At 40.6% G+C, this 12284-nt stretch overlaps 1 protein-coding gene across 2 annotated transcripts in view; it reads left to right on the top strand.

Moving 5' to 3' along the window:
* The first annotated feature begins 749 nt into the window (after positions 1–749).
* The window catches only part of LOC136488059 (probable pectate lyase 12), a 39452-nt gene continuing 27917 nt past the window's right edge, over positions 750–12284 (top strand). For both annotated transcript variants that reach the window (XM_066485112.1, XM_066485109.1), the window contains exons 1-3: positions 750–874; positions 992–1881; positions 2756–2961. In XM_066485112.1, coding sequence (XP_066341209.1) covers positions 1021–1881; positions 2756–2961 — 1067 coding nt within the window. In that variant the 5' untranslated portion in view covers positions 750–874; positions 992–1020. The remainder of the gene's footprint in view (positions 875–991; positions 1882–2755; positions 2962–12284) is intronic.

Raw genomic sequence — 12284 nt, 5'->3', positions numbered from 1 at the left:
TCCACCAACAATGCCAAAAGTCAACAGAGCTAAGCCAGACGCAACACCACCACGTGTCCACGCATCCAATTCAAATTCCAACATGAGCAGCAGCCTAGTGGACCCACACCTGGTAGGTGGACAGCGCACAGCCGTACACGCACTCCACATCTGCACTAGGAGCATGTTGCAGCCTAACGCACGCTAGCAGAACTAGACCGGGACGGTTCACAAGGAACCAGCCGGTTCACCGGTTCTGTAAAAAAAACGGCCGGTTCATCGGTTCTTAAAAAATTAGCCGGTTCAACCGGTTTTTACCAATTCAATTGCGTGGACGGTCTGTAAAACGAACCGAACCGTTATAGTCTCTGGTTCGATCTTTTACCGGTCGGACCGCCGGTCCGATCCTGTCTAAATAACTAGTTCCCCACCAGGTGCGGTCCGACCCGGTCTAAATAACTAGGCCCCCACCAGGTGATTCCCTCTTTCTCTCTCTTCCCCGGGTTTCAGGTTTGTCCATCCCCTCCCCTCTCTCTGCTCCTCAGACCTCAGTTCGCTCGTCCCCTTCCCCATTCACACTCGCTCCCACAACCACTTGCCCCCACTGCCATTGGCGCCCCCCTCCCGAGCTCCAAATCTCAGGAGCTTCGTCCCGAGCCCTGAATCCATGCCCCCACTAGCCTCACTCCGCTGCCACTCCCCTGCATTGCTATAAATTCCACCGCATCTTGGCTCTGGCCCATCTAATCCGCCAAGGAACCATGGCCCGAGCTCCCAAATCCACCGGCATTGCCCTCACCCTCCTCCTACTGGCAGCAGCCGCCGCCGCCTCGGCCCTTCCTCTCCTCAACTCGTCGCTCCCTGACCCCGCTGCCGTCGTCGCCGACTTCCACAGGTACAGTTCACCCAAATTCAGTCTTTTTCAAGCCGTTGCTGCTGCAAAGTTGCAGCCTTTTCTTTTAAAAGGTGGGTTTCGCTGATGCTGAATGTGATGTTCTGTCGTCTATATCAGGCTGCAAGGTGGCGACGTCGCGGCGGCGGATGCAGGAAGCCGGGGCTGCCGGCGTTGGCGGGTGCATGACGGGCAACCCAATCGACGACTGCTGGCGGTGCGCGGGGACGGACTGGCGGCAGGACCGGCAGCGCCTGGCGGACTGCGGCATCGGGTTCGGCCGGAACGCGCTGGGCGGCAAGGGCGGTCCCATGTACGTGGTGACGGAGTCCTCCGACCGCGACCCCGTGAACCCGGTCCCGGGCACGCTCCGCCACGCCGCCATCCAGGAAGGTCCCTTGTGGATCGTGTTCGCGTCGGACATGGCCATCCGCCTGAACGAGGAGCTGCTGGTGAACAGCTACAAGACCATCGACGGTAGCGGCGCCAGCGTGCACATCGGCGGCGGCGGCGCGTGCATCACGCTGCAGTACGTGTCCAACGTGATCATCCACAACGTGCACGTCCACGACTGCGTCCCCGCGGGCAACGCCAACGTGCGTTTGTCGCCGACGCACTACGGGTGGCGCACGCGGTCGGACGGCGACGGCATCTCGCTGTTCGGGGCGCGGGACGTGTGGGTGGATCACTGCGCGCTGTGGCGATGCGCCGACGGGCTGGTGGACGCCATCACGGTCTCCAACAGCTACTTCGCGCACCACGACGAGGTGATGCTGCTGGGCGCCAGCGACGCGTACCTGCCGGACTCCGGGATGCAGGTCACCATCGCGTTCAACCGCTTCGGCCCCGGGCTGGTGCAGCGGATGCCCCGCTGCCGCCGGTGGTACTTCCACATCGTCAACAACGACTACACGTCGTGGGAGATGTACGCCATCGGCGGTAGCGCCAGCCCCACCATCAACAGCCAGGGAAACCGCTACATCGCGCCCGCCGACCCAAACGCCAAGGAGGTGAGCATGCCGTGCCCCTTCGCCCTCTCCCTCGGAGTTGCTGCTGCTGCTGCTGGCTTCTTTCCGTCGTGCCGTGCCGTGTGCTTGTGCTGCTCTGGACGTTGCCCTTCTGGCCTGGGTTACGCGGCGCTGCTCTGTTCTTTGCTTGGGGGGCAGAGCACGGCGCGGGCAGCAAACACGCACGTCTTTCCTCGCCTTGCCGTCTCCTGCCTGTGCCTTTCCGATGTCTTTTTTTTGGGCTTGGTTTTTACTATCTTTTATTTTGGACTGTGACCACTGTCCCTAGTCCGAGGCCTGGTTTAGATGAAAGTTTTTTCGCTTTCTTTCCATCACATCAAATCTTTGAACACATGCATAGAATATTAAATGTAGATAAAAAAAATAACTAATTACATAGTTTGATTGTAAATTACGAGACGAATTTTTTGAACCTAGTTAGGTCATGATTAGATAATAATTGTCAAATACAAACGAAAATGTCACAGTACCAGATACTGATTCCTAACCTCGATCAAACAAGGCCCGAAGTCCCAACCTTGTTTTGTTTGTGTTTTCCAACTCAAAGTCGAGTTGCCAAAAAAAATATCTAGGCATTTTTCAGCATTTTGACCTGTTTGTTCGATCCGGATTGAAAGAGGCCGTTGTTGTTGCCTGGGGCTGGGGGGAATGTTTGGTGCATCTTCCTCATCCCTTTTTTGACACTAACACCACCTCGCATCATGTTTTCCCCAATTGCCCAATCGGGGGTCCCGGCCAGTCTGCCAGTGCTCCCGTCCGTGCGCGCGGGCAGCAAGCAAGCATCATGTGAGAGAGTTGAAAGTTGATGAATGCGACGGTATTCTCTCTCTCTCTGTGTGGCATGGCACTATGGCAGGTGACGAAGCGGGTGGACACGGCGGAGGGGCAGTGGACGGGGTGGAACTGGCGGACGGAGGGCGACATGATGGTGAACGGCGCCTTCTTCGTGCCGTCCGGCGAGGGCCTGGAGGACATCTTCGACAAGGCGTCCAGCACCGACCCAAAGTCGTCGGCGCTCGTCGACGTGCTCACGCAGAACGCCGGCGTCCTCGGCGATCTCAGGTACGGACGCCGTATCACGTCAGCGTCACGCCGTGGACTCTTCTTGTTCTTCGTGACTGCCGAGGGAGCTTTTTCTCTCCCTCTGACCCTCCTCTCCTCGCTGGAATCTCTCTCTCTCTCTCTCTCTCTCTCTATATATATATATATATATATATATATATATATATATATATATATATATAGGGAGAGGCTATTCAGTAGCCGGCTACAGAATAAGTTATTCTGTAGCCACCTCCATTTACCATAATTTTATATACTAATTTACCGTAATGTCAATACATATTTACGATAGTTGGGTTACTATAACACACGGGGATATTTACCATAACGTTATATTAAACCACTTAGTAAGGAGTTACTATAATCTCGTAAATTAACATAGTAATTATCGTAACTCAAAGTGGCTACAGAATAAGTTATTCTGTAGCCAGCTACAGGATAGTAGTTATATATATATATATATATATATATATATATATATATATATATATATATATATATATATATTATATACACACTAGTAGTTGTCTACAAAATAACTTATTCTGTAGCCAGTTACAATAATTACTATGTTAATTTACAAAATTATATTAACTCATTGCTAAGTGGTTTACTATAATGTTATAGTAAATATCCTCATGTGTTATAGTAACCCACGTATCGTAAATATGTATTGACATTATTATAAATTAGTATATAAAATTATCGTAAATGGAGGTGGCTATAGAATAACTTATTTTTGTAGCTGCTACTGAATATACTATCTCTCTCTATATATACCACTGTTATACGACGGAGATATTACAGTAAACACTAGGAAACTAACTTGAATTAAGAATTTAAATTTAAAATTCACGAGTTACTATTTATAGCACTATTTAAATTTAGCGTTTACTATTTAAATTCACGGCAGTGTTCAAAATACTCGTTACTATTCAAATTCAAAATATAAATAGTGCACGAGCACTCATCCGGGAGTGGCTTAGACACCCAAACTTTTCACTATTTAAGGAACTATTCAAGGCACTAGCTTTTGAATTTATAGTGTGTGAATAGTTGATGCAGGATACGTTTGTGATTAGTATGTGCGTGATTAGTGAATATACGTATGTGGATTATGCTTCTCAGGATCTTTTGCAAGCCGGTGAGACCAACGTTTTAGCTGATTTGCGACTATACTTGTGTCAGTCCTATTCTGTACTCACCGTATGCATCACTAGCTCGCTTAAGAATCAGACTAACTCAGTCTTCTCTCTTGCTATCCCCAGCCACGCACACACAGGACTTAGGCTCTATCGTCTCCCCAAGCAGTTCCACCCGAAGGGAACACTTCTTTGCGCACACAGGGTTTTCTATAAACATCGCTACCAGGGCTAATACGAGAACAACACATATAGATGTTTCTTCTCTAGGGTCTCTAGCATAGAGACATCGCCCCATATGAACGAGCTTAAAGAAAAAAAGGGATTAAAACAGAACAACTTAGTTCATTTCCACAAAACAAGCTTACATACAGCTTTTCCTTTCGAGAAACCCTAAGCACTTAGCATAAACCTTATGGATTACCTTACCAGCGCAGGAAGATCACGGTGACTTCCTTTATTCTAATTTACAGATAGTGGTGTAGTAATACAACGGTAGTGGAGTATTACTATTTGTGATGGATGATTCTTAGAGTTTTTTTAGGTCAAGCTATTCATGGTGTATGTTGGAAAGTGGAGTCTTCGGTGGATTAATTCCTAGTGATGGTGTTGGCGGTCTTTGGTCCGATACTGCATGAATGTGCCCGACGTCTCTCTTTATAGTGCGAAGGGAGCCTTCTGGATTGTCCTTCATGCTTATCTTCTGGTGTCTTTAATTATTCTCCTTTACTGTTGCTTGGATAGTTGGACGGAGCTGCGTACTTCAATAATTGTCCTAGCTACAGTAGAGTGACTGTATATTTCTTTTACGTTGTCCTCTATCGCGCACGGTCTTATCCTTCTGGATATTCTTTGGTATGGTCTTTCACGTCCGAATGATTGATACTACAAACATCAATCCAAGGATTAAGACCATATCAAAGAATATCTAGAAGGATAAGACCATGCACGACGGAGGACAACACACAAGGAATATATAGTCACTCTACTGTAGCCAGAACAATTATTGAAGCATGTAGCTCCGTCCAGCTGTCCAAGCAACAGTAAAGGAGAATAATTGAAGACACCAGAAGATAAGCATGAAGAACAATTCAGACGGCTCCCTTCGCGCTATAAAGAGAGACGCCGGGCGCATTCATGCGGCATCGGACCGAAGACCACCAACATCATCACTAGGAACTCATCCACTAAAGACTCCACTCCACTCAACCACTCTACTTTTCCACATACACCATGAATAGCATGACCTTGGAAGAACTCTAGAATCATCTACCATAAATAGTAATACTCCACTATCATTGTATTACTCCACCACTATCTGTAAATTAGAATAAAGGAAGTCATCGTGATCTTCCTACGCTTGCAAGGTAATTCTAAGGTTTGTGCTAAGTGTTTGGGGTTTCCTAAAAAAAAGGCGTATGTAAGCATGCTCTGTGGAAATGAACTAAGATGTCATGTTTTAATTCCTATCTTCCTTTAAGCCCGTTCATATGAGGCGATGTCTCTATGCTAGAGACCCTAGAGAAGAAACATATGCGTGTGTTGTTCTTGTGTTAGCTCTGGTAGCGGCGTTTGTAGAGAACTTTATGTGCATAGAGAAGTGTTTCCTTCGGGTAGAACTACCTAGGGAGACGATAGAGCCTGAGTTCCGTGTGTGCGTGGTTAGGGATAGCGAGGGAGAAGACCAGGTTAGCCTAGTTCTAAAACAAGCTAGTGATACATACGGTGAGTACCGAGTAGAACTGACACAAGTATAGTCGCATGATCGACTGAAACGTTGGTCTCGCTAGCCTGCAAAAGATCCTGAGAAGCATAATCTACATACATATATTCATTAATCACGCACATACTAATCACACACGCATCTTGCATCCACTATCCACTCACTATAAATTCAAAAGCTAGTGCCTTAAATAGTGAAGAGTTTGGGTGCCTGAGCCACTCTCTGGTGAGTGCTCGTACACTGTTCATATTCCAAATTTAAATAGTAGCGAGTATTTTAAATAGTGCCATGAATATGAATAGTTAACGTTAAATTTAAATAGTGCTATGAATAGTAACTTATGAATTTTAAATTTGAATTCTGAATCCGAGTTAGTTTCCTCGTGTTTGCTGTAATATCTTCGTTGTATAACAGTGGTATCGGAGCCTGGTTACTAAAAATTTAAATTAAGGGATTTACTAAAGCTTGAAAAGCTATATTATTTAAATTTCGTAGTTAATAGAAGTAAGTCTGCTAATACAACCTCAGTCAAATACTTTACTTATAATGGAAAAAATTAGATATAGATAATGAAATAAAACATTATGAGCAAAAGTGAAGCAAAATTCATGATGAATACAAAACTTATATGATATGTCAATAGGCTGCTATAAGAGAAAATGAACTTTACTTTAGACAAGAGTTATATAGACTTGATAACATCAAGAAAGATAGATAGTTAAATAATAAGAAATTTAGTATTTCAATAAAGAAAAATGAATTTGTGTCAAAATAAATAGAAAATAGGGTAAGAGAAGCCCAAAAAATTAGAATATAGCAAAGATAAGATAAAAGACATAGAAGATAATGATATAAGCAAAGAAGAGCAATGGAAAATTAATAATAAGATTTTACTAGAAAGCTATGAAGAAGAGGATGAAGATACAATTGAGATATATAGTAATAATTCAATAACTCTCATAAACTCCTTAGAAAATAAAGAGTTGCTTAAAAATAATACCATAGAAACAATGGAAATAGATCCAAGTTCATCAAAAAGAAGATGAGGTCCGAAAATAAAGATAGATGGAGAAAAAGAGAGACCAACTAGAAAACCAGGAACTTGGCCATGAAAAAAAGAAGAACTTGTATATAAATATATACCTGGACAATATAAGTATATGGGTTCAAAAAGAAGAGAATTTGAAAATACGGTTCAATTCTAGAATTATAGAAGTGATGGTGCTATATTAAATTTAGCAGCACATGATCCTATAGATTGGTCAAATATAATTAGCATATGGAAATGATTGATAGTCCAAAAATATATACAAAATCAACATAATATTAAAAATAGAGTAGAAGATATGATTACATATTTAGAAACATTTTAGGAGAATCAGTCAAAGTTTTATGGAAACAATGGGTAGAAGCTTTTCCTAATCATTATGCCCAATTAAAAATGGCTGGTAGTAACCCATATAATTTTGTAAATATTATATCAAGCATTAAAATAGGTGAAGATCCTGAATTAGGATATACTGTTTTACAGAATGAAAGATTAAAAAAATAGAAAAAATATCACTAACAAGCTGGAAAGGAATAAAAGAATTTTCTCAATACTATTTGTATAATGCTATGACTGCCAAGCAAAGCTATAACCAAGGTATAGTTGAAAGATATTTTAATAAATTACCAGATCCTTTAGGTTCTATGATATTAAAAGAATATAAAAAAGAAACTAATGGTAAAGAATATAATATCTCTTAGGCTATAATATACGTTTCAAACAGTTAAGAAAAATATGCACGAACATACAAGCCCAAAGATCAATGAAACAATCAGATTATAATTTTTGCAATAAAATAGTTCAAATACCATTGACATATGGAGAAAAAAGATCTAGAAACAATAAATATCCTAAGAATTATAAGAAAGAAAATGTAAGAACAAAGAGACATTATTGTAGCACCCGATTTTAAGAACAAAACCAGATACACACCATATATGAGCCCAGGAAGTCAAATCTCACATATAACTACAAATAAGGGTAATATCAAATGGCAATGCTTAAATACATAGCGTATTAGTATAAAGATTATAACCTTAGAGTATAGACAGCGGAAAGACAACTCTGATTTTCAGGTGAAGGCTCTAAATCCACAGGGACAACTGACTGGTTGACCACAAGTCTAATTTCTCCAAACTCTAACAATTTGGTATCTATCCGGGATTTTTATCTAAATATTTGAAAAGTAAAACAAGTGTAAGTACATGTCGTACTCAATAAATATAACATGGGGTTCATGAGGCTCAAAAGGCTGACGCTGGTTAACTGCGATTAGCTTTTAATGAGTCATCTTTTAACAATTGGGTGGCAACAAGTTTATCACAAACGCATGTAAACACATGATCAGGTAAACATAAATAATGAATAGCATACACAATAATTATTAGTGAGCATCTTTATCATCAGTATCATTAGTGTTCATTATCTATTCTATAAGAGTTTCAAGGCCGCTCGTGACTGTGAGCACGGCTGATATACCAGTTTTACACACTGTAGAGGTTGTAAACTTTTACCATGAGTCATAATTTACTCTTTCGCTTGAGGCGGACAACCTCTTGACCCACTACTAAGGAAGGTCGATAGGGTTCACTATGAAGCTTTTTCCCAGTCGTTCTAATAAGGAGCAGCCGCTAAGGATTCCATCTCTTAAGTGTTATGGAGTAATCTCCAAAAGTAACACTTATACATGCAGCATAGTACACACCTTGGGGATAAGGCCTATACCCAGCCTGGTATGCCCCTCTTGCCCTTTTGGTAAACTGCTACAAACTAGAAAGAGCAAGGTATTAGACTAAGACTAGAGTCATATAGTCCTCATGGTTGTACTGTAAGTCCTAGATGATCACTTACAGATAAGTCCTTAGGAAAAGAAATCTAGAGCACCATAAAATAGCCTAATGCTCTAGCCTCCTTGTTCCATATTGCTAAAAAGTATCTTTTAATGTTTATTGTATATACCATTAGTCAAGTTATAAGATCATGGTTGTAGTTGAGCACTAGCATCATACTACCTAATGCAATACTCCATAGGTATCAAGGCACAATGTGCAAAGTACTATACATCCTTAGTGGTAGTCTAGGTAGACACATGCAATATGAATTAAGTGATTAAAATGGAATAGGTAACAAGGATGGTCCCATGCTATACTTGTCTTATATTTTGATCCCTCTTCAAGTCCAAAACTTCAAAGATCCGCTTCTTGTTTCACCACGTAAAACTCACCGACTGGACACGATCATAAAGCACCACACAAACATCCATACAATCATACACGAAGCAAACAATAGATCTAAATTAGAATATTACACCAATCATTGAAAATATAAGTAAAAGAGTTTAAAACATGATTCTACGCATCGCTACGAACACACAGTCGTGAGAGGCACGCTAATCGGAGCTACAGTTGAAAAGATACAACTACCGAAAGATTTGTTTTATACGTGGAAAAGGAAACTATAAACTTCATTTATTTTAACTATATAAGATATTAAATAATATAAATTGAATCAAGTTAAGTTTAGATTTGAATTATAAAACTAAAGTAAAACAAATCATGTCTTATTTATAAAATCTAGTTGCATAATTATTAATCAAAATATGATTTAAACCATAATATTTTAGAATAGTAATATGGTAAACACTGTTACTAATACGTAGATCTCATTGCTATGAATCTAACACAACTTGAATGGGTCAAAATGGAGTTGAAACGTAGAAGATGTAAAATAAACAAGATTTCCTTTAATAAAATAATAGATTAAATCTAACCTCGAATTTTAAAAGTTCAAAACATATCTAACAGTGATATAAACACATAGACAACGTAAATATGAATCTAACATAAGTTGAACGGGTCAATTCGGGGTTAAAACAGAGATTTTATGGCTTATGGAAGATAGTGGCAAAATTGTAAATAAGCGGAACTTGATTTTCAAATAAAAATAAATAAAATCTAAATTTTGAATCTGGCCGGGGACCTCGAGCAGGATAAAGAAGAAAGACAGGGGCTACTTTGGAAAAAACTAAGGATGGTGGGTTGGGACTCGAATAGTTATAATGGCTTTTCTGCAAATTTTACCATGAAGAGGTATCTTCTATTTTCGACTGTTAGATTGGAATCAGACGGCCAAGCTTGCGTGGGAGGAGGAAAGGGGCCAGAACAGGACCATCGACGAATCTAGCGATGGTGATGGCATTGCCGAAGTGGTGGCGCTCATGGTTTTCGGCCTACAGAGCATGGTTCTTTGGATGGGGAGATCCAGAAGAGAGAGGAGAGGGTGGGGAACTCACCGGAAATGAAAAAAGCGAGCGGGGAGCAACGAAGGGCGGCGCGGTGCTCGATGAAATAGCAATGGCTCTCAAGCTTGCGGTGGCACTGATGTAGGGCACGGGCAGCTGTGGCTTCCTCCCAAAACGAGACAGGGAGAGCGGCGAGCGCGGCTTTGATATTTATGAGACGCGGGAGACTTGAGGGGCATCCCACGAAGTGCGTAGTAGAGATGGATACGAATGGCGCTGGCGGAGATAGTGTCAATGCCGGACACGTCGCAAGGAAGAAGGTGGCTCCGACATGTGGGCCAGCGTGATCAGCGAGAGGGAGGGGAGGAGAACACGCAACGCTTCAGCTTGGGCCGACGCGTGCGCTGTTGGGCCTTGCAGGAGGGGCGACGTTTACTGGGCCGACTGGACCGGGAACGTGTGGCTAAGCCGACAGAGAGAGAGAGGAGAGGGGAGCGATAGGCGACGCTGGCCGAGGCACGACTAGGGCTGCCAGGAGCAGGAGCAGGCCTACGCGGGAAGAGCTGAAGAAGAGCTTAGGCCTGGAGAGGAAGTACAGGCCGGCTGGACCAGAAACCAAGAAGGACAGGGGGAAATAAAAGAAATTCCTTTTTCATTTCTTATTTCAAAACCAATTTCAATTAGGAATCAAAACAAGTTCAAATGTTACTTCCATTGTATTTTTCAATTCAAATAAATATGAGAAATTTTGGTAAGTTTTCCAAAAATAAATTTTACACCTTTTTAAATTCTTTTATTTTCTAATTCTCTTTTCTTTTTTTCTTTTACTTCAAAGCTATTTTTGAATTTATTTTTCTAAAGCATTTTGAATGTTTTTAATTTGAATCAAATCCTCACAATTCAAAGAAACAATGCACCGGCATGTATGCACAAATATGTTGCTACTCCCTATAATGAATTTTACATTAATGAAAATTTTTATTTTTCTATATTTTTATGAGCATAAAATTCTAAATTAAATCATTTTAGCTCTATTTTCAAAAATTCAAATTTTAGTGTGTTACAGTTATTTTCAAAGAAGATCATACAATAGAGCTCCATTCCTTCATAAGAGAAATGTAAGAAGATATAATCCTAGAAAAAAATATGATAGTACATGTAGATGCTTTATTTGCAACCCGACAGATCATTTAAGCAAAACATATCCTAATAAAGATAAGAAAAGGTATTCCAATAAGCAAGAAGAACAAGAAAAAGTTCTAATAATAGATAGTGTGAATGAAAATATTTTAGTCTGTGATGATGATATAATGGATGATGAATCGATATACTCAATTATAGAGATAGATGAAATAGAATTTGATAAAGAAAAAGAGTCAAGTGAAGAAAAGTTAGACTTAATTGATGAGTTAGCGGGAATAAAGATAGAAATGATGGATCAAATAAACTGCGAACACAAGTGTGATCATAAAAAAGGTGATTCTAATATAAAATGTGTATTTTGCATAAATTATCAAGATCCAGCAAAAAGAGCAACATGTAGGTTATGTTTAAGACAAGCATGTATGCCATGTCTAAAACAGCAGAATGATATGAAAAATGAGTCAGAAGCTAAAATAATATATGAGGAAAATAAAGTGCAATAAGAAGAAGTAATTCTAGAGGAAAAAGTGAATAAATATTTAAACAATACTCCACAAGAGTTCCTCATTCCTAGATTAAGTTTTAAGACTAAACAAATTTTGTCATACTTTACTCAAGATATTATAGATCTAATTTGGAAGAAATATGTTGAAAGGCATTACAAAACCTTTCATGATATGCAAAACTATTTTATGAAATTATACCAAGAAAAAGAAAGACATCTAGGAATAATTGTGAATGCAAATATTTTTCCTTTACTTCATTTCGATGATAAATTAATTGTTAAGCCTCATCAAAGATTTTTAATACTTAGGGCTAATATAAATTTAAAATATTTTAGAAGCATACAAAGAAGTATGGGAGATGATATCTCTCTATAAACTTTTATTGATCCTGGGTTAGTCCATGATATATATGGTACACTTGAAAAAAAATTCCAATCAGACCTTGGAATAACTATCAAAGAAGCCTGTAAGAAATTAGCATGTATTCAAGGGAGATATAAAATTAAGTTTTGTTCCAATC

The sequence above is a fragment of the Miscanthus floridulus genome, chromosome 1, assembly GCF_019320115.1.
Source record: "Miscanthus floridulus cultivar M001 chromosome 1, ASM1932011v1, whole genome shotgun sequence".
NCBI lineage: Eukaryota > Viridiplantae > Streptophyta > Magnoliopsida > Poales > Poaceae > Miscanthus > Miscanthus floridulus.
The sequence above is the reverse complement of the archived record's forward strand: the minus strand, read 5'-3'. Positions and strand labels throughout refer to the sequence as shown.